Source organism: Plodia interpunctella, chromosome 9 (assembly GCF_027563975.2).
Source record: "Plodia interpunctella isolate USDA-ARS_2022_Savannah chromosome 9, ilPloInte3.2, whole genome shotgun sequence".
In the NCBI taxonomy this organism is placed as follows: domain Eukaryota; kingdom Metazoa; phylum Arthropoda; class Insecta; order Lepidoptera; family Pyralidae; genus Plodia; species Plodia interpunctella.
The window spans coordinates 1,043,722-1,067,045 of NC_071302.1; the positions used below are offsets into that span (position 1 = coordinate 1,043,722).

A 23,324-nucleotide genomic window follows, 5' to 3' on the forward strand; every position below is an offset into this window, starting at 1 on the left:
TAGCGACCGCTAAATGGTGACTGTTTCCTTCATGGAAGACGATATTATAAAGATTCATAGCAGTGCTGTTTTACCGATAAGTGTTTATTAGTTCAAACGACATAGTGACTCACCTCACAGTTTTATCCATAGACGAAGACAAGATAAAGTAATTTTTCGACCAGGAGACATCCAGTAAATCTGACGTGTGTCCAGCATAGACACAGAAGGGCCTCGGGCTGAAGGGCGCGGCGGGCGACAGCGGGCGCTCGGCGGCGGCGGCGGCGGCGGCGGCGGCCAGCGGCGCCAGCGACTCCTGCGACGGCGTCGGGGACGACTTCTGTTCTGCGTTGTATTTCGTTCGCATGTCCTGTGTGAGTACGAGAAACCTTTTCAGCATTCATAATCATAATTTTTATTTGCTCAAAAACATCGTAGCTATAAAAACGTTACAAGTGTGTGACGTTGTACAAAGTTTACCTAAAAATGTTATAGCGTGCAAATATTAATTGTCAGCACAGAAATCGCTCAGAGTGTAATAAACTTTATAAACACTTATTTATTTTTTCACAAAGAGCCCAACATTTAAGATTTGCTTTATTTCTTCTGGCAATTTATTATCATATGATATATTATTTTTCTGGCATTTGAGAATTTTTATACAACCTTTTAGTCTTTCGTAAAAGTGTTAATAGTGTCATGTATAATGCAGTATTATATCATATGTATTGATATTGTTCTTCAACAGTTCGAAATTAATAGGCGGAGTCTTGTTATTAGTCTATATGTTGGAAACAGCAAAAAAGTGAAAGATTTTTGATTTGACTAGTCATAGTTTCCATGAAACTAGGTCAATCGAATACGGTTTATAGATCAATCGATTCTGTCGTCTTAGCTGAATCTTATTTTTATTATCATAAAAAATATTCAATACATAACCTATTAATATTTTTAAACGGAAGTAAGGGAATCTAACATATGTTTACGACCAAAAAAACATGTGTTTTTAATTAACAGAAATTATCTCAGAATACAAATTAAAAAACACCGTTGTTTTAAGAATAACATACCTGGAACATATGATGCGCGTCCCTGGTGACCCAAACTCTGAGTAGTTTGTCCTGTCCGGCCGTTGCTAGTAGTCTGCCGCACACACTGAACTTGCAGCACCACACGGCGCCCGCGTGCCCCCCGCCCATTTCCTGAAACAACATTTACGACTGTACTTATGTTAAAGGGTTAACTTGTATATTTAACTAGCTTTTGCCCGTAGGTAGAACGTAATTTTCGGTTATGAAAGTATAAAATATGACCATATCAAACCACATGCATGCAAATATTACTTTGATTAAATTGATAAAAATTAGGTTGATTAGACTTGATTGGCAAGTTCACACAAAAAACACCTAACACATCAGAATATAAAACGCCCGAGTCAAAACGGAAAATTCATGTGTATTGTTAACTGGAAGTGGCGCGTCAAAAAGGGAGATCTATTTCCAGTAGTACGACGAGGTGGGCTGAGAATTATGACGAGAATATAATATCGTATAATCAACATAGTAATACAACATATACATAATTTACCTAGAGCGTATTTATTATACATTTATTTGAATATGAATAGTTTTCGCAATTTAGGGCGGATTACAACGCCCGCCCCATTCGAATTATAATTATGTTATATTTTTACCTGTACATGCCTAACACAGCCGTCGAAGTCATAAGGTCCCTTGTGTGAATTGGACGCCTTGAGTTTGATGTTGTGTTCACCTCTGACGTCATCAGCGATGTCGGACACGTCCTCCTTGTGGCGGGCGGACGAGACCTCGGCCGCGAGGGATTTAGCCGCGTCCACTGTGCGCTTTACAGTACTGCCGAAGAAGCGCTTTAACCTGAAAGTGGATTAAGATGTTGAACATCGAAATAAATTATAACTTGTGTGTGTAATAATATAAACATTTTTCAGTTTACTTTTTCTCATAATTTGTAGCACAAATAAATACCAAACCACATACCATCTAAACAGGTCAATTATCGTTTTATGTATCGTAATTTTTTGTACGATATGTTTCGGGCGATTTTTGCCCAACAGTGGGACTTAAATAGACACGCGACGCGCGAAGAAGAAGCATGATAACATTTTAAAACTAATACTAGGTTTATTTTACATAGTTATTATATGTCACACAAATCAGGTTAAATGTAATAAAATGTGTTATTGTTACGTAACACGTCACTCAACAAAATCGAAATCATTAAAAGTTCATAAAATAATAATATATTTTTTAGTAAACCAATAAATGTGTAAAGTAGCGAAAAACAAAACAGAAATTTATCAAATTTAAGAGTTATTTTAGTTCAATATATTTTATCTTAGTTGTCGACGTCAATTGTACAAGTTTCCAGAAAAGTTTGAAGCAAAATGTTAGTTTAGCGGCAACTCTGTCGTCACCTGGCGTTCATTTCATGTTTCATCTTCTTGTTGATGTTGTCTTGCGAATGACTTTTCACTAGATCGCTTGTTGGTATCGGAACACTATACCATAAAGTAAAGCTAAAAGTAAAACATAAATCTTTTCAGAAATGTCTTTTTGCGTTTTAGTCAGTCTTGGCTTGGATTTTAAACTATATTCGTTATGTGTTGAGTATATAACCCGACATATTGATTTCATAATGGCGTCAAATGCACGCCCGGGATAATGCAGTAACACCTTACACAGCGTTTTTTTAATAAGGCGTTTAATTACCTATAGTTTAAATATACAAAATATAACGGTCAAGATTGGTACTCAACTTAAGTGTTGCCAACCAACAAAACAACGCTCTCATATGTTTTTTACTCTTTACATACTTTACACACAACTATAATTACAGGAAACCCTTATGCGAGAGTGAAGTATTAAAGCTGTATAACAAATGCCACTCACTTCTCAGTCTTCCTCCGAATCGTGGTCTGGCGATCAGCTGACTCCCTTTTAGCATCTTTGACATCGTCCTCCGCTCCGCCCGCACACACGCTTTCACTCTCTTCGTCTGTCTCTCTGTAACGCAAGTTACACATCAATTGGTGAACTGCTACAGTGGCGCCACCAACAGGCCAACGGTCGAAATAATTGGCTACTTTCCAACTATACTTTTTTTCTAATGTCAAAAACACAAAATACGTGGAGCTTGTATAAGAGTTATGTGCGTATATGAGACATCACGATTTTTAGAGTCAAAATGCATTCCTAATATGCTTGAATGAGAACAAAAAGAATAGTAAATTACGTAATTAATAAAACTGATCAATCAAAGTGACATTTAAATATTGTTTTTTGTTATTTAAATACCTTTATGTATTTATTTTTTTAGTCAAGTGGCCAATTATGTAACCTTTCCAACGGTAACAATAATATTTTGTTACATTTGAAGATCTTAATTGATAAACAAATATAATAGAAGAGCAATCGTCCTGCAGGTGCTCTTTCTAAATAAAATATATCACTCGTGAAATTATGACAAAATATACCTTATTCCAATGAAATGTATTTGCGTGTCATACAAATTCTATATTATGCTGTAAATACGGTATGTAACTTTGTTTTACATTGTTACTATAATATGTATATATGTTGTGATATGCTGAAAAAGCTTGGTGTCTACCATTAATACATAATCCGGACCAAATAGTGCTGACATAAAATACCTCGCAAATAATTAACTTCTTACCTAATAAATGTTTTGAGCGAAAAATTTTAAACATGTGAAGCAAACAAATCATATTGAAAGCAAAAAGTTTTGTTTTATTTTTTAGTAAGTCAATGCAGCTCTACAGTCGCTGGCAACAACTACGTGGCCGATCTGTTTTTGATAGTTCCACGTTCCACATATTGCCGCAGGACTTTTACATTACAACCATTAAAGTTTTCTTCATTAAAATTAACTACAAAATCGCATTTTGTCACGTGATAGGTACATTTTAGTTTACAATTTTTTTCCTCGATTTTTTTTTAATATAAGAAAATCCAAAACGCTAAGCTACACGCCACAAAAGCACAACACAAAGCTCACTCACACACAACACTTATACAGGACGGAAAAAAAGCTAAAAAATTAAAAAAATATATAGGGCAAAAACCTAGTGCGTATACTGAAGTCGGATTTGGTTCGATGTAACGAAGTCTTTCTCAATATGTTGAAGGTCGAGTCGTACAGACTGATAGACAGACGGTTTCGCCACGTATTGCGGACTGTGTACATACGCGTGGTTTTCACTTTGGTTCTGGAAATTATTGTTTATTTTTTTTATAAAATTCCTTTTTTAAAACCGTTTCGGCCTGAATTAAAAGAAATATAATGTATTTTAGTAAACAAGAGATAAATCAATATATGAATCGAATTAAATGAATATTTCGGAAAAGATGTAACGCACATAAATGTGCAAAAATGTGTATCAATATCTGTCTCCCTCGTTAAGGATAAAGACGAAATGATTCAACAAACTTAACAATATTAGACAGGTATAAATCTTGGAAATGTGTTTCTCTTTCGGAATAATTCGTTAGTGATTAAGTAAAATTAAATTTCCATTGTTGTAGCAAACAAGAAGTATCATGCTATCAACATTTATTTACAGGAATCACTACAACAGTCAACACTAAATTTGGCGTAACTAATCTCTGTGGCGGCGAAACCCAACCGTTTCCGCATTTTATTCATATTCAAAAACCAATATTTTCGGTATCGGTTTCGATTTTTGGTTTGTCAGCGGCCATTTTGGGCCAATGGAATAGTAAGTACTATATTAATCACATATGTGGATATATGACAATCCACCGCTTACATATGGCCCAAAATGTTTCGATTAGCGATTTCCATATATAGTATATTCTACAATTAATTTTTTTATTCAAACATTTTACTTATAACAATCGAATCTCGCAGCCAGAGAGCACTACCAGGCACAATTTATCATCATCGACAGTGAGGGCACAACACAAGCATTACCTAGCATTATCGTCATCGTGGGCGCGGCCGATGTACTCCGATGTTAGCCTCATGATGTGAAGGCTGAGCGGGTTGATGCACTGTGGCAGTTTGTGTTCGGCCACACTTAGGGGGACGCGTTCACCTGGTCAAATTATAAATTTTAATTCGAAATTCTTTATTCAATTAAGGAATACATAATTTATTGACGTCAAAAATTTATTATATATTAAGTCTACTGCCGACTTCCAAAGAAAAAGATTCAGTAAACTTCATCATAAAATGTATTTACGAAGGTTCCGCATTATGTCTTAGAGTTGGAGTATAAACGAAGAAGAAACAGCAAAGCAAAAAAAAATCATATCTAGAGAAATTCCCACGCTACTACAACATAATATCAGTGTAAATATAAAATTTACAAATAAGAAAGTAAATTTTTAGTTTTCTTATGATAAAGGGATTATTTGAACACTTATTGACTATATTGAACAGGGTTTGCGTTTATTTTCTCATTGTCTTTGAAGATTAGTTAGTCATAGAAGCCGTTTGGTTATGGCGTGTAGCTCCCATCCGACAATCGGATCATCACTTGGACGTGGTACGAGGCGACTATGGGATGAAAGGCAACAAAAGCATATCGAAAACAGGGTTGACGTCAAGCAGGGCCGTTTATAAAATTAGAGCCGATTCCTCTGTTAAAGTTTATTCTTTACGCGGACACTGGGGGAACACGCGAGGATGAACAAGAGAGAGAAGTATAATTAACTAGCTCTTGCCCGCGGCTTCGCCCGCGTGAATTTATTTGCGAAAGCGGAACAGACGATTTTCATATAAACTTACACCCCCCATTATAGTCATTTTTGGTAAAAAAAAAAAAGTATCCATCTTTAACTACCAGCACACCAAATTTCATCAAAATTGGTCCAGACTTTTGCATTTATGAGGTTAAAGAACTTTATTTTCTCAAATAAATTAACATTTAACTTACAGAGAAAAAAAACTTAAGATTACTGTGTATTTATAATATTATATACATATAATACGACGACCTCGGTGGCGCAGTGATAAAGTTCTTGCCCCTGAACCGAGAGGTCCCGGGTTCGATCCCCGGTCGGGTCATGATGGAAAATTATCTTTTTCTGATTGGCCCGGGTCTTGGATGTTTATCTATATATGTATTTGTTATAAAATATAGTATCGTTGAGTTAGTATCCCATAACACAAGTCTCGAACTTACTTTGGGGCTAGCTCAATCTGTATGATTTGTCCTAAAATATTTATTTTATTTATATATATTTATATAGTATGGATATGTAGTGTTATAGTGGTAATGGCTATGCAGTGCTACGGGTATTTTAACTTTTTTTTTCTTTTATTTATGACAATAAAACTTCTTCAATAGAGCTTTTTATCGCCAGTGTCGAATATTCTAACTCATACCTGTGTCCAAATTGAGGACGGTGACCTGCTCCAGTATCTCGATGTCCGTGAGCTGGTGTCCGGAAGTGGTCCGGGTTCTGAGCGCCAGCCCCAATTGCTGTTCGTCGCCCGCGGACCTGCGACGGGACCCGCTCACGTTCCCGTCACATGTACCGCGTCTGCTGTTGGGTAAACATATAGTATGGATATGCAGTGCATATAGTATGTATATGTATGTATATACAAATAGAAATAACTATTTAATATAAAAATTGACGTGAAAAAATGCCTGTGAAGGTCTAATTTCTGAATAAATGATTTGAATTTATACCGGCCGGTTTTCTACATTACAGACAGATGGCGCTATGGTCGACCCACGATAGAAACGGACATGTCTAAAACGCGTAGTGAAAGCGATTAAGATTGAATGCGTAAGTACAACTTCCGACAAGACAGCAACAAATTTAGCCTGTCGTACCTAATTACTCTTAAATAATTATTTATTGTCGTACTTAATTTAAAAAATATATTTAATTAAACTTGCAACATAAAATTATTTACCCATCAGAAACATACCCAGAAGGCTGGCAGCACTGCCACGTTGTATGCCGCTTTTTTTTTTACCCGGGCTCCGCGGTGTACAGCCACGAATGCAACTTAACAGGGTATGAGAGAGAGAGAGAGAAAGAGAGAACATATAAGTATACCTGTTCGCGTTCCCGAGCGAGGAGTGCGAGGCGCGGCCCTCGCTGTGCGTGCGCGCGGGCCCGCGGCGCTCCTCACTCGCTGTACACACATAGTCATATCATTATACCCTACTAATATTATAGATGCTAGAGTTTGTGTGTATGTTTGTTACGTAAGGCACACGGGAGCGAAGCCCCGAACTAGTGATACACACTAGTGAACTAATCTGTCAGTGTGCAGGTTTCTTCACGACGTTTTCCTTCACCGTTAGCAAGTTGTGTTCTACAAAAACTACCATACACGAGCCAGATTTGTATACAAACTCAAGTGGCACGAGTACGATTCGAACCTGGGACCGTTCGATGCGCAAGCGTCTTAACCTTACACACCACCGCTAATTCTCATTCGATCGAAGCTTACGATCACAGGCGGACGGTCTTAACCACTGGACCACCTCACACAAAGTAAATTTAAAAATAAAAAAATACAAAATCGCGCAACAAGTTGTCCAACTAGTCGTTTCACAAACCTCTGACAGCATCATTGACGTCTTGCATGTGGTGAGCCAAGTGTAGCGCGGAGCTGGCGGCGTGGTGCGGCGGCGCGGCGAGCAAGTTGCCGCGCGACAGCGAACTCTCGCGGGGCGGCGAGCCCGCGAACGAGCGCTCGCTGTCTGTCGGCATAAATACGGGTGGATTCATTTATAAGGCTGTCACTAGATGGCGCCAACTGTCAGTAAGAACGCGCTATGGTTTCGCTCGCCGATTATCTTATAGTCATTGCATGTTCTTAGAAAAAATTGTCTTGTTGACAAGAGCAGTCGTTCAGTAGCCAAGGTTATAAACGCATCGTACTAACATAAATCTAATCATACGTAAATCATCGAAATAGTTCTCAAATGGGAGAGAGAGAGAGAGGGATGGCATGTTCTTTGGATAAATATACATAGGTTTATCAATGCCACATTACAAATGCCGAATTTTGTGCGCGTTTGATGATGGGTTAGCGGGTTCCAATACTGACTCATCAAGTCAATAAAATTAGTTTACTCAACAGCAGCGACGCCCAGACAAGTAATTTCCTATAACATGATCATTTCAAAAGATTCTGATCGAAGCCGCCTAAATCCTTTATGTGTTATTTGGATATTTGAGATCAACATGAATGTGTTTTAACACACTAGTATCAGAACAGTGCCTTGTGGATAAATAAAGATGACATTGTCTTTTTATTCAGTAAATTAACAGCGGATACACTAAACAACTAACTGCACAATATAAAAAGAAACTCACCGTATTTAACGTTGGACAACTCTAGGGAATCCTGGAACTCTCTGGTCAAGGACTCTATAGTGCTTGCCGGACTCGGTAAGGCCATTGTCTGATGAGGCGTTGACGTGTTCTAAAATAAATTGTTTAAATTAAACCAATAAAAAGAAATACATTTAAAAAGCTAAACGTGGCTTTTGAGTCTCGCATTTTTTGTTCTGCCTATCCCGTCCGCGAAAATGACGGTTGACCACGATTGGTCGGGATTAATAGTGAAAAAAAAAATCAAAAATCACATAATTATTGAAAAGTAATGAAATAAAATATTTTCTTTCAGACTAATTGAGTTAGTACGAAATAGTTAAAATGTTGTTACTTTGGTACAATTTTATTAAATAATTAGGTATTTATTTAATAACTTGAAACAAGGGTGATTCTCGTCAATAAAAATCTTCAGGACGCTATTGGGGGTGGACCGTCTCCACCGCTGGGGCACTGGCCATCCGTTTGGACAGATAACAATTATCATAATTTTCTTGCGTGATTATTCTGTGAAATAAGTAAACGAGTGTTTAATCCTTAATTATTAATTTAATCTTTGTCCATCTCTGCTCACCTCCAGCACAAGCGAGTTGAGTTTCTCTCCCCTCCGAGCCATGTACCGGAACTCATCCGTGTCTGTGGTGCAAACGCTCAGGTTGTCGTCGGCGTCCGCCGTCGACAGCGACCGCGAACCGTGGAGTTTGTCTGCAAATACAACGTACAGTCAACAGCACATCAACCTACTCGAAATCAATGCAAACTCAAATAGTTTCATGCAGGGTAACTTGTTGTGCTGTTGACTGAACAACAGTCCGGGGCAGTGGTCCAACTGATTGGACCACGGGCATTTATTAGGGGCAGTTGTCCAACTTTAAAAAAATTGTTGGACCACAACACCTTTTGCAAACTCGCACTTGTGAACTTAATTTTAAAATCGTTCTCGCACATTATTCATGACTAAAATCTGAATCCGAATCTTTCTTTATATATCAGTATTATATATTATAAACAAATCAAGTTCGAATATTATTAACTACATATTAATAGAATTAGTCAATCCACAACAATACATTTTTTCTACAATTTACAGGAAAACACACTTATCTGGTCCAGTGAAGGCGTCGCTGCTGTTCAATGAATTTGACAAAAAAATATAATTGAAGGTTTCCAATTTTGGTCACCCTTGTCGTTTCACGTTATTATGAAGTCAAAATATTGCATTATATCTTATTAAAACTTTAACCTTTAAGTATATACTGCGGCGTATTAAGTATATACTGATTTAAGTGTATACATATACTTTGTCGCCTATTATTAAAGATGGAATTAGTCATCACTAATATTTTCCTGCCAACGGACGTTCCCGAGGACATACAGTACTAACTTATATAGGGCGCGGAAGAGGACATACTAATTATAACAACTGATTTTGCAATAAAATTTAAAGCAGACAAACATATAGAGGACATACTAATTCTAGTAACTGATTTTGTAATAAAATTTAAAGCAGACAAACATATAGAGGGCATACTAATTCTAGCAACTGATTTTGTAATAAAATTTAAAGCAGATAAACATATCGAGGACATACTAATTCTAGCAACTGATTTTGTAATAAAGTTTAAAGCAGACAAACATATAGAGGGCATACTAATTCTAGCAACTGATTTTGTAATAAAATTTAAAGCGGACAAACATATCTAGCTATTTTTCAATCAAATATAAAGAAAAGTTTTAAAGACAAAACAATTCTAAAGTAAAACATTTATTAGTTTCGTAAAAAGTCTATTTTAATTTATATTATTGTAGAATCATAAAAATATAGTAGTATTAGTGTCTCTGTATATTTTATTGCAAATTAACGTAACACCCGGTTTATAACAAAAAGTGTTATTACATTTGGTTTATTACATAGATAAAAAAAAAATTACATTAATGACGATACCTTCAATGGACTGTAATTATGTTAGGTAGGTTCGTAGTAACTGCTAGAAAACTCAAAACACTGGATATAGATTATTTAAATAATGTTATTCCTCTGCTAAAGAACAAAGAGTATTATAGACAGAGAGATTAAATTGTCAGTAATTTTAACGTAATAATTGTGTTGGGAATGGAAACAGCTAACAAATACGTGTGGCCGTTCACTCTAGCGAATACTACACTAACTCTAAGGAAGCGTATGTTAATAGGACAAGACATTAACACATTCAAAGCACGTATTTAGAAGATGTTAGAACGAAGGGACAAACCGTATTTTGTTTGATAATTTTATATATACATATATATATATATATATATATTTTGTTAATAGTAAAAACTCAGTTCCCGCTAAAATTTTGTGAGCTAAATCAAGGACTGTAACTTTTAGAAAATAAATTAATAGTCTTTTATATTTTGTGATAATGCTGACTGCTCTGTCAGCGCTAAAGGCTGTTTCCAAACTACCAAAGCTGTTTAACAACTGTATAAATCTCATTAAACAGTACACTAGTCCTTATTGTATGGCCTGTGGTTCCGCCTGGAAAATGACTCCACTCAACTCAATACATAATAAATATATTTGGACAAATCGCACAGATTGAGCTAGCCCTAAAGTAAGTTCGAGACTTGTGTTATGGGATACTAACTCAACTGTACTATATTTTATAGCACATATATATATATATATATATATATATATATATATATATATATATATATATATATATATATATATATGTGCTATAATATATATATATATATATATATATATATATATATATATATATATATATATATATATATATATATATATATATATATATATATATATATATATATATATATATATATATATATATGCTATAATATATATATATATATATATATATATTATATATACATATATATAAACATCCAAAACCCGGGCCAATCAGAAAAAGATCATTTTCCATCATGATCGAACCCGGGACCCCTCGGTTCAGAGGCAAGCACTTTACCACTGCGCCACCGAGGTCGAGGCCGATATAAATTCTTCTTCTGGTCGTATTCCTCATGGCTGAGGGTCGTGGTCATTACGTGGAACACACACTCCATTACTTATGCCAAGAAACGGCATTAGTAATGGAGTGGTTTGCCATTGCTTTCGAGATTTGTGTTATGGGTTACACATACATGATAATATATGTATAGATCCAAACATCCAAAATCCAGGCGAATTCGAAAAATATCATTTTCCATATTGACCTGACCGAAGGTCGAACCCGGGACCTCCAGTGTAGCAGTCCGCCATAATGACCACATGAGGCCGCAGAGGGCGCAAAATAAATCAAATACGTGAGTACTAACTTCTCTTCTTGTTCCGCGGCGGCTTGACGGGCGCGGCGGGCGCGGCGGGCGCAGCGTACGGCTGCCCGCACACGGCCACCACGGCGCTGCCGCCGCGCGACTGCTTCAGGCTGTTGGCCTTCGTGCTGGCTATCACGTCCGGCTCCATCGCCAACACTGCCAGATAGATAATAATACAATAATAATAATAACAAAATAAATTATTCAAATAACTTATGGCTAAGTAATATAGTACATAAACAAAAAGCATATTAAATAATAGTGCCCGAGCTTTTAGGCGAAAGAAAATCAATAAAAACATAAAGAAACATTGAAAAAGGAAATATAGAATACTTAGAAATAATAAAATAAGAAGAATATTTATATAAAAAGATAAGAGCAATTTAAACGTCGTACCTCTTGCCCGTGTTTCATCCCAACTAATATAAATGCGAAACTAAGGTTGTTTGTTTGTTACCTCTTCACGCATTATCTACTGGACCGATTGTTATGAAGTTTGGTATATAACAAATAGGGTCTTTACGGCGCCCCGGGGTGCAGCTAGTAAAATAATAAAATAAATATTTTTTTTTATATCAACAAGTAAAAGTTTTACAATAAACATAATAAAGTATTAAAAGTAGGTAACATGAATACAATAAAACATCCTGTGTTTCAGGCGTTAAAAGCTAGCTAAAAATTAAACAAAACAATTACTACGAATTTAGAAATTAAGATGTAGGAATGGACAGATGCTCGGATTTGTCAGGCGCAATAATTCAGACTTTAAAAACATTAAAACTTTAATTGTCCTCTATAATGCCTTATTATAATGGCCATTAGAATTTGCTAGTGTAGTGTGGAATCCGTTCTATAAAAAACAAACTGATAGAATTGAGCGTGTTCAGAGGGCCTTCACACGACAGCTGGCTTTCAAAACCCTTAACTTCAGTTACAGAAGTGATTATAGTTAACGGCTGTCTAAATTTGAACTTGTGTCTCTTGAAAAGCGGCGCCAAGAGTTGATTTGACTTAATTTTCCTGTATAAATTGACCCATGGTGTAATGGATTGTCAGGATAATTTTGATGCACTTAGATACATTGTGCCCAAGTCAAATTCTCCGAAGAAAACTATTCAACACGTTTGTTGTACCTCGTTCTCGAACTGATCCCGGTAGAAATGCGCCCTTACCAAGAATGCTTAATAGTTATAACAAAGTAAATAATAAGTGCGACTTAGATGTTCACCACTTAGATGATTCCCTTTCGAAATTCAAACTTAAAATCCATTCATTTACATAAACTCAAACTTTAACTTTTGTCTTTATGAAACTGTATGTATGCATTTATGTATTATGTTACTGTGTGCTGTATCACGTGTTGTGAGCAGATGAAAAATGCCAACTTTTTTATTTTGAATTGTTAATTGAATGTTTTTTATGTATGTTGTGGTTACCTTTAATAGGGCTGCATGCTAAGTTAAGTACCTCAGAATGTTTAAGATAATGTTTACATATAACCTGTTGGTAATCGGCTGACGTAACACCTAACCTAACATAGCTTTTAAATTTAATTACTAGTAACATAAAATCGACCTATTGTTGTCTGAGACAAATATAATTCTAATTGATTTAAAGTTTCAGTTTTGCCTTGGACCTTATTTTACTCCAGCGCCCTTAGCAGCGAATTAAAATCATTAATTATAACATTTTCAATACTAAATCAGCTCATAAAAAATCCGCGCCAGGAAAGAGGCGGCGCTACAGTCGCTGACAACAACAACGTGGCCGGGCTTCTATTGATAGTTCCACATATTGTCGTGGGATTTTCCTGGCGTGGACTCTACTACTTTACATTAATAAACAAATTACTTAAAACTTGATTTTATTTAATTCTAATAAACTAAAATAAACACACCAAATAACAGTACGTATAAAATATGTTTTTATACAGAACATATAAGGTCTCTTGTCCACCAAGTGTTCTGACGAGACAACCGATGTACCTGGTGGGAGAAACAGACATGGGCGTGGGATAGAGACAATTCCGCTGGTTTCGGCTTCGTATAGCGGCGTCTCTCTCGCGCATCATTACTGACAAGCTGATAATAAAGTAATATGTGCTCCGAGTATGGACAATTCTTGTTACGGTTATAGTTAACTGTGTTTGTTTACGAACAAGTGCGCTGTGTATCCTGACGGATTACTGGACTGTGCAACGGGGCTAATAAAAACCAACCTTATGTTTACTAAAACAAGATTCACTTTCAAATGGTAGCTCGAAAGGCTTTTTATTCCCCGCGGAATTGTTTCACTTAAAAATAAATCTTATTACAATAAACTTAAGGCTGGTGTTTATTTGCGCTTTTATCTGAAGTGCTCAGTCCAGGTTACCACAAAGATATCAAGAATTTTACGTACTCCGGGTACTGATAAGACGCCGTACAAAAAGCCGAAATCCAGAAGTAAGTAATAACTACTATTTACATTACTTACTACCAAGAAATCTACTGATTACATTTTGTGAAACTTTGGGAGATGAAATTGCCTCAAGCGTAAAGGGTCTAGAGGACATTTCCTGATTTGACTGTACTATTAAATAAAGATAGAAGTCAGTATTATGTTGTAAACAACTATCTTTTTTTTAATAGTACAGTCAACAGCATAACAAGTTGCCCTGCGTGAACATCTATGGCGAGATAATAACGGGGAGTTTGCAATGAATTTATATAGGTTGATGTGCTGTTGACTGTACAATGCTCGCCACGAGAGTTGGGGGCTTCCGTGTCTATGGTTTTCTTGCGCAGCAGAAGATTTTTATGCCATTTTGCTATTGCTCAGCCAAACCATAGACATGACAGCTCACGTGGCGTATTCCGTCATATTTTTACATTTTGAAGTACGAGATCTCGCAAAACGTCAAAAAATATTTTATAACCTAATAAAGGTAGATACTGTAGACACGGACTCCAGCAAAATTTTGTTCAGTTCATGTCTCAAAGAGTCAGTACCAGTCTAATTTTGATTTTTATCTGGTGAAATCAAAATTAGCAGTAAGAGGCCTTATATGCCTAATTTCAATATTTAATGATTAACCTAAATTAGATAATAACTTGCCCGCGACCCTGAGACAGAGAAAACTAAGAGACATCGTTATATCTTTCTTTTCGCTCAACAAGAAAAAGAAACACGTATAAAAATACACTAGAAGAAACGGGACAGCGCTAATATATTTAATATATAATTTAATAATAATAATATATTTAATATACAATACAGAATATTAGCGCTATAATTTTATAGCGCTAATATTCATCGTGCGCCCGGTTTTATAACGTCTGTATTGCCGCTTTATATGTGAGTAGCCGGGAAGTTGTATGGGAACAAAAACTCCCATGGTTTTCCTTAGAGATTACAATATGGAGTTCTTTAAAAATGGCGTGAAATGATTAATTCAGTAGACTACGGTGACCATTTCTCATCAAATGGATCACCATCACTCACCATCGACTCGTCTCGACGCAGCGAACCAATCACATTGCGCCATTGTGACGCAACGACAGCCACAACGCAATGTGATTGGCTCGCTGCGTCTCACTCCGAATCGACTCGATAGTGAAAGAGAAAAGCCTGCTAAGCAGTGAAAAATACGTCACTTAGCTCGTTGACTTTAGTCTTCTATCTATCACAGTCATATCTTAACGTATCAGAACGTTTCCCTGGCTTCCTCAGCAGCTCGGCGTCGGTGCCAGAGTCCGCTAATGTCTCAGCATAACTATCATATAATAATAAGCCACGATAATTATACATAAAGCAATGAATGTGACAATACCATTTTGCGCTCTGTCTGCGGTCACGGGGTCGTCGGATATCGTCGACGGCTCGCGAGAGGGCGCTGCCGGCGCGGCGTCGCGGAGATTCGCTGTCAAAACGACAGATAAATAAACAAATGGACAACACTCAACGGCCCACTAATATTAAGCTTGTGTCGTGGGCCCGATGGACACAAACACAGAAACTTACAAAACACGTACCCAGAACCGCAGACAAATATTTGTAATCACGAGGTATAAATAATTTAGCGCGCTGGGATTTCCACATAGCAGAGTGGTGATCACAACCCCCTGGAGGTCGTCGAACTAGATAGATCATAATCACGTCAGCCACACAAAGTCCACAGCTGGACATAGGCCACTCCCAAAAACACACCGGCTAATATAAAAATAAAAAGTGTACGAATTAAATTATTAATATTACGAAAAACCAGTGATGAACCAGTATTGAACTGGTTCTGCACCGGTTATAAATGAACAGCTCAAGTTTTGCCTTGGTTTTCACTGGAATATTGCAAACCTTTATTTGATCACTACGAAATTTATTTATAATCATAATTATTATAATAAAAAATTTCCAACTCACGATGTGACTCGGCCGCGCCGCTCAGTATCCGGCCGATCCTGCCGAGCGAGGTCATGCTGTGCAGGCTCATTGTATCGTGCGCTATTATTCTGAAACAATACGCATTATCCTATACATCTGCTAGCTCCATTGCTATTGCGACAAGTTTTATTGATGCCCAACATATTCGTAACCTGCGTTTTTGAAGTGAAAACTTCTTTAGCGGCGTTGTGCACTTTTTGTGATGGGTATAAAATGTTAAACTCGCGTCAGGACACGTGACCCTGATCGAAAATTCTTAAGACGTCAAAAATGCACAACGTTAATATTCAAGTTTTCACATCTGCCGGCACTCCCGGAGCGCAATCCGTTTTTTTGTCTAATATTATTCAAAGCTGTATTAACAGATAAAAAATATATTTTAGACAATCAATTTACATTATGTAATAATATACTAGCGCGCCGCCTTGGCTCGCTAAAAGCATAATAACCTTCCTCAGGAATCACACGAATCTATAAAAATAAACTCTCATCGAAATCCGTTTTAAAGTCCGTATCCGTAATATTAAACATCTAAGCAAACACAATGCGAAAACGAATGAGAACGAACAAAAGACTCATATACTAAACAGGTATTAAACGCGCACGCACATACCTTTGTAACAACGTCCGAAACGTCCAGGAAATAAAAAAGGTATGTACGCGTTTAATACATGTTGTTTAGTATATATTATGCAACGCGATGATTTAGAAGTAGTTAAAACAGACGACTTACTTGAAGGGGTGTTCCAGAGCAAAAGTCTGGTGGTCCACGGACCCCCCAGCATCCGGCACCTCATCTTCCTCTTCGGTCTGCATGCAGCGCCGCAACTCCTGGAACCTCCGCCGACCTTGCACTACCTACAAATAATACAGTTTATACCACTCTTTTTATGATTTACAAGCGAAAAAGAAATTATTTTTATTCATTTAGGACAAAAAACAATTAATTGTACAGGATATTAACTTAGATAATCTTTATTAAATATGTGAATACATTTACCTCGGATTGCATTAATGTACTCCAGAGTAATTGTAACTCACTGAACAAATCTGTTAGCTTTGTTTTGTGACAACATTTTACGTATAAGTAGTATAAATATTTATACATTGAACATAACAGAACAAATCTACACATTAACTAACATGAATAAAAATACAAAAAATGCTTTGCTATTTATATTTTATATATGTAGTTATAATTGTATTTTAGTATGTGGTAGTACTTATTTGTGTTTAAGATATTTTTGCGCCGCACAACTTTTCTGTTTCTCCTAATGGTTAGCTGGGAGAGAATGTTTATAGCATTAAGTTCGCCATTTGTTTATAAGTATGTTTTTACTTGGAACAATAAAGTTTTATAAATAAATAAAAAAAAGTAGCTTAATGTAAGAGACTAGCTCTATTGCTACGTAGTATCAACATCGCTCCGTTATTTTCTATAGATTTAGCACCGACGTGCGTAGACATATGTCGACAACTTCATACAATTTCTGCGTTGACCCGTCGACAGTTGTCAACGTAGGACGACAAGGCAATGGAGCCGGGCACTTTTATTAATTAGTAGCTAATGCGCGCCTAGTAGTAGCCAATATACCAATCTCCATTCCAACTATATCCACACCCCACACCAAAAATTACCGCAATCGTATGCTGTTTGGAAATAAAAGAAAAACATATGCGCTTTCACAAATACAATGTGCTAGGGTATGTCACTTTCCAACAAAGGGCACATCCAAAACAATGCGTTTTGAAAGAAGAACAAATGAACAAACATAATTTCACATCCATATTAATATTATACAACATAACAAACTCAAAAACTCTTGGACTGATGAAATTTAGCACAGAGACAGACAAAACCTTCAGGAGTAACATAGGCTACTTTTTTATCATGGTTTTACCCGAGGAAGCCGGGACAGACTTCTAATTAATATTAATATGAATTTTGTAAGTTCATGAGAATGTTACTTTTTCACATGAAACTAGTGGACGAATTTATATTTAACTTCTTTCAGCTTAAAAAATGTTAAAATGTTTCTCCAAAAGTTAGGATAACTAGAAAGTCATTTTAATGAGTAATTTTTCGTGTATTTTCGTTTAAGTTTGGTGCAATAAAATTATTTTACTTAAATCTGCTAGAATGGATACAGTAATTTATTGTACACATTTTATTAAGTATCTAATCTATAATAAATTTCTCTTCATTATCAACTTTATCACTTAAAATTTATACAAATCTCTTATCCCTTGCATGTTTCAAGTTCCATTCAGGATGTTTTCAGTTCTATGAAGCTGCAGAACCGGGCCAGCATAAAAAATAAGCCAAAAATTTTAAAGTTTCAACTATTATTTTAGAACTGGCCACCTGCATTATGTCATTCCTTTTTAGAAATGCTATTGTTGCTTATTAGTTACCAAGTCTATCATTCCCTTAGTCGCCTTGCACGGCATTCATGTAGTGATGGTATTATAGGGAAGGATAACACTCTTACGGTCATTAAAATAGACTATAAATTTAATTTTTATATTTAATATACAAACTTTGGTGCCTTAGTTTGTCTGTGCTAGCCTCTCTAGGGAACTCCTTGTCTCCGCGTTTAGGGTGAGGTCAGGCCACGTTCCGGTAAACAAGTTCTTATGATGCGCATGACTCGGTCAGATTTGTGTACTGTTTGTCAGATGTGTGTAACAAGGAGGAAGACTTGAGTCTTGCTGGAATGTGGTCGGTATTCTGCCCTAGGAATAGATTTTTAGTCAAAGGGCCCGTGTGTAATGGATTGCTGAACATAGTGTTGAGCAGTCCATTATCACAGGTGGCTAAATCCATTTATATCTTGTGGACAAGCATTATGAAAGCTAGATAAGTTTATATTAGAGATCCCCCATGAGGCTGACATAGTTACACAAAGTGCACTGGAACCTTGTCAAAAATTTAGAAGGAAAAAAATTATATACAAACATTTTTAACTGTAGTCCTGTCATCTTCAATAGCTTCGTTTTTTACTGCGTCCAACGTATTCGGAATGGGATGGGAGCTTGTGCTAGCTCGGGGGAGCTCGCTGGGTTTCAGTAGAGAAAGGTTTGTCTTCTCTGTGCTGTCTGTTGTGTCCTTACAGCTAACTGTGGGGCTGTTGAAAATATTGTGATAGTACATTATCCGCAAGTAAAATTTTAACTTTTTATATCATATACATAACTACTGCTATCATGAGCAGTAGTGCATCCAAATGTTTTTCAAAATAATTATTTACATATTCAATATAAAAGAAGTGCATCTTGCAAATATTAATTTTGTTTGAAAAAAATCAGATGAAAAGTATTTTAGAATCGTGGGGAATCAAATGGTCTCAATAGCTCAGTTGTTAAGGGCATATTCTTAGTTAGGCAGGGCATGGGTTTGATTTCCTCTCGGTTTGAAGTTCTTTAATATCATTATTATTACTCATTTTAGTTATAAGCATGTGTGACATACTTACTGAGTGTACTTATTGTTATTTTGGATGTGTTCCTCTTACTTATGAAGGCAGTATAATATTGTAGGTTGCTAATACAGCCTACTAAAATACCCTTACCCATATTCCATCTATAACAAGTACTGATGTATTAAAGCAATACATTTCAGTTGAGTATTACCAATAATTGATACTTTTGATAAAGACAATACTCATGGTGTAATTGTTATTGAAAGTAGACTCCACCTAACAATAATTTAGTTTTGAACAGTTCTATTCTCATAAGAAATGTATATATAACTTATAATGAGACAACTGTGTAGGTAAAATAATAACATGCAAAAATATTAATATAGATACAGAGACATTTTACAACTTCTCAGCTAATTTTTTGATATCAAACTAAAACATATCTACTGGGATTCTCAGGAGTAATTGTTCATACTAATGTAGGTACTACTTACTGATCACAGAAAGGAATTTTGAGTCTCGCATCAATAATAATGACGGTCTATTCACAGTAACTGGTGATTTAACACCAAGGACGCTGATTGATCTACACCAATTGAATACTACTAGTAAAAGTTTAGCCATACTGTGACACGAATCCATAATTATATGCGCTAGAAACGTATAAAACCTGTTTTGTTATATATTTTAAGGGGTTTTCACCCACTACATGCTAAACGAGCAAAATACCTAACAAATAAGGCGATCAAGTAAACAATCTACTTACTCCGAACTATCGATGGGTGTGAACTCAGCATCGTAGAACTCCTCTGAATCACTACTGTCGCCCATTGTATAACAATAAACGGGTAGCGACTATCACCAAATACGATATTGTGTAATTTTATTACATTATCATGCGACAAATTAATATTTTTAGCAAAAGAAGAAAGTTGAGCTCCATTACTTTCAGTCGTCTCGTCAACCGACCGACTTTTAATTGACATTTGACATGACAGAACCTGACAGAAAGAACAGCTGTGACAGTTATTAGTTTTTATAATGTTAATAAGCATAAGACTAAAAACTTTAAAATCGATTCAACACATAAAACGAATAAAACTTGCATAATACATATATATACTCTGAAGTTGCAGTTTCAGACAAATACTTATGTGGTTTCAGAGTTTTGTTTCTTAGTCTAATTACCTATGGAGTTTTATAGTGGCGGTGGCGTTATCACGTCAAAAAAATGTTTTGGCTTCATTAGTCCCCAAAAACGACCCATAATTTTTCTTTGTACAAGACATAGTCCACTTACAGTTTACAGACACTTTTGACATAAAATTTTATATATAGAAATTTCTTAGATATAGGATATAAATTACCTACTTTTATTTGCGTGTATTATTTTATGATTATTACAAGATCATGAGCATCATACATTACTTATAACATTCGTATCTTTATAACAAACGTTTTGGTTTTTAGGGGTAGGTTAATGAAAAAGTAAAAACCATGGAATTAGTATGTACTACGAAGTATACTTACTAAATCCATGGTAAAAACGGAATCCTATGATCACTTCGTTATACGTTTGTCTGTCCGTCTGTCAACCTCACCTTTTTCTACATGATTTATGCATTTTTTTACATGATTTACATCTACGTCAATGACATATTATTTTGTTTATATATAATATCATTGATTTACGTGCTTATCAACCGCAATCTTTGACAATTCGGTTTTGAATTGGCAATAAATATCTACTACTTACAAAACTATACAAAATTAACTTTTTTGTAATGTCCTTCATGAGGGAAAAAAAGCGAATTTTAGGGAATCCTCAGTGCGCGAGATCAACTCGCACTTGACCGGTTTTTGTTTACTTGTCATTGTATATGATGTCATCATTAAAATACAATGTCACGGTATGTAATGACTACCTCAATAATATCAGTATGAACGATCGACTTACTATCTTGATATGGCTATATGTATCGTAGTAGGTACACGTCATACTTGGGCATTACATAACCCTCCTTGGGAATACTATTACTGCTTATCAGCTGCCAAGACTACGGTCCCTTAGTCGCCTCGTACGACATCCACGGGAGGATATGGTGTTCATATTCTAGGGTGAAATGAAATCACACACCTCAAAACGTGTGTTATATCATCGCTACGCTGTCGTAGAACCCAGACACATGTCGACGCGAATGCGTGAACATTGCGTAGTCAGTATGAGGTAGCTTTTATTTACCGCAATGAAAAACCAGCAATGTATACCGAATCCGCCAAAGTTGGCTGGCAAACTGTTCGACGACTGTGGAAACGGCATATAAACTTCTTGCGTTGACTGGCAAATTACTATAACAAATGAAACCCGCCTCGCCCTGGCAGAAGGGATAAACCGAGGAAGTGCTGGCTTGATGTCGTCAAGCATGTCACGCGTGTCAATGGTGAGAGTCTGATATCTTGGGATGCCGACAACCGTGCGGAGTGGAAGACGAATAAGTTGAAAAGTGGACCCTGGGCTCCGACCCTCAACGCAACCGACCCTGAAGAAACCGCGCATATTTGTTAACGCTGTACGCTTTTTTACGCTTCTCACGGACTTCGCGGCGTTCCAGCCCCTAATGCAACCGGGAGAAGATGAGAGAGGAAGATTTTAATTATTATAAAACAAAGCTCATTCCCTAGCAATGGATGTGTTGCCCACTACACCATGGATATTATGCTATTTATCACATAACTGAGTCATTTCGAAGGCCGTTAAACTAGGTGGGTTGGTCAAGTGCAAGTCACAGATAAAAGTTGTGGTGACGAAAACATGACTAAGCAACTACTTACTTATTAAACTTTAGCAGAATGTTTTACATTCGTTGTAGGTGAAGGGTTAACCAAAAACTCTATCCTATTGTCTATGATGTAAAGTAAGTAATTACCTACACATGAAAAAAAATTAAAGTTTTCATTCTAAACTAAGTAGGTCGAAGCTATCCAGTAATAGTTTACAAATCAAAAACCAGTTTAAAGGTGTCAATTTCAAAATTCGAAGTTTTTACTTTTAAAAATGGCGGTTGCACTAGCAAGAGAATAGTGTGGGGTTCATCCTTTGTTTTCGTCACGGGTGCTAGCTGTCATCCTTGTCGTTGAGGTCGGGTGACACCAGATCCCGAAGGCATTGGCCCCAGGAAGGTCAACCTGTGACTGCTTGGAAATCTTGATTTTCCTGTCTTCTGTTTATGTAAGCAGGTCGGTATATCATTAGTTACCTAGAAAAAATCATAATAATTAAAAAAAAATCTATAGTGTGTTGTCATGTTGTCCCGCCTGGAATAGTAGAAAGTAGTTATTAGTATAGTGTAGAATAAGTATGATTATATAACATTTTTTTACCCACGGTTTTATAGTTGTCAGGATTCGAGAGATCTTATTGCATTCAATGCGTGGCAAAAAGTCGTGTCCGTGCAGTAAACCGTTGAGGAGTTCCCTCGTCGGGAGCCGTTCCTGGGTGCAACATGGTGATGTGCATGACAGGTCATGCTTATCATAATGCATTCTCATCCACGTGTATACAACGGTTTTGGTCAATGGGTTGAAGATGCCTTCATCAAAATGAAGTTACAAGATTCCACTCAAACATACCTAACTACTTATTTACATAGGTACATTGCAAGTTAAATAAAATATTCTCGCCACGCCTAGCCTATATCTCCTCCACCCAGGCGATTTCAATAGATCAGCATCATTCATAGTAACCAAGTCATAGTAACCAAGAGATTAGATAAAATGTATTTTTAGA

General features: G+C 36.3%; 1 protein-coding gene across 6 annotated transcripts in view; it reads right to left on the reverse strand.

Annotated features, from left to right (window-relative positions):
* LOC128672712 (uncharacterized protein) overlaps window positions 1-20,528 on the reverse strand; it is a 24,705-nt gene extending 4,177 nt beyond the window's left edge. The window contains exons 1-18 of one of the 6 annotated variants that reach the window (XM_053750021.2): window positions 20,304-20,528; window positions 19,075-19,243; window positions 16,849-16,973; window positions 16,095-16,183; window positions 15,508-15,597; window positions 11,697-11,852; window positions 8,941-9,071; window positions 8,349-8,457; window positions 7,586-7,729; window positions 7,077-7,155; window positions 6,391-6,548; window positions 4,972-5,095; window positions 4,103-4,246; window positions 2,910-3,023; window positions 2,435-2,536; window positions 1,673-1,874; window positions 1,050-1,181; window positions 114-349 (exon numbers count right to left, since the gene is read on the reverse strand). In XM_053750021.2, the coding sequence (XP_053605996.1) occupies window positions 114-349; window positions 1,050-1,181; window positions 1,673-1,874; window positions 2,435-2,536; window positions 2,910-3,023; window positions 4,103-4,246; window positions 4,972-5,095; window positions 6,391-6,548; window positions 7,077-7,155; window positions 7,586-7,729; window positions 8,349-8,457; window positions 8,941-9,071; window positions 11,697-11,852; window positions 15,508-15,597; window positions 16,095-16,183; window positions 16,849-16,973; window positions 19,075-19,243; window positions 20,304-20,368 (2,369 nt within the window). In that variant the 5' untranslated portion in view covers window positions 20,369-20,528. Of the gene's footprint in view, window positions 1-113; window positions 350-1,049; window positions 1,182-1,672; window positions 1,875-2,434; window positions 2,537-2,909; window positions 3,024-4,102; window positions 4,247-4,971; window positions 5,096-6,390; window positions 6,552-7,076; window positions 7,156-7,585; window positions 7,730-8,348; window positions 8,458-8,940; window positions 9,072-11,696; window positions 11,853-15,507; window positions 15,598-16,094; window positions 16,184-16,848; window positions 16,974-19,074; window positions 19,244-20,303 lie in introns of all 6 variants that reach the window. The other 5 variants (XM_053750020.2, XM_053750025.2, XM_053750023.2 and 2 more) reach the window with 5 other exon arrangements.
* Between the last annotated feature and the right edge of the window lie 2,796 nt (window positions 20,529-23,324).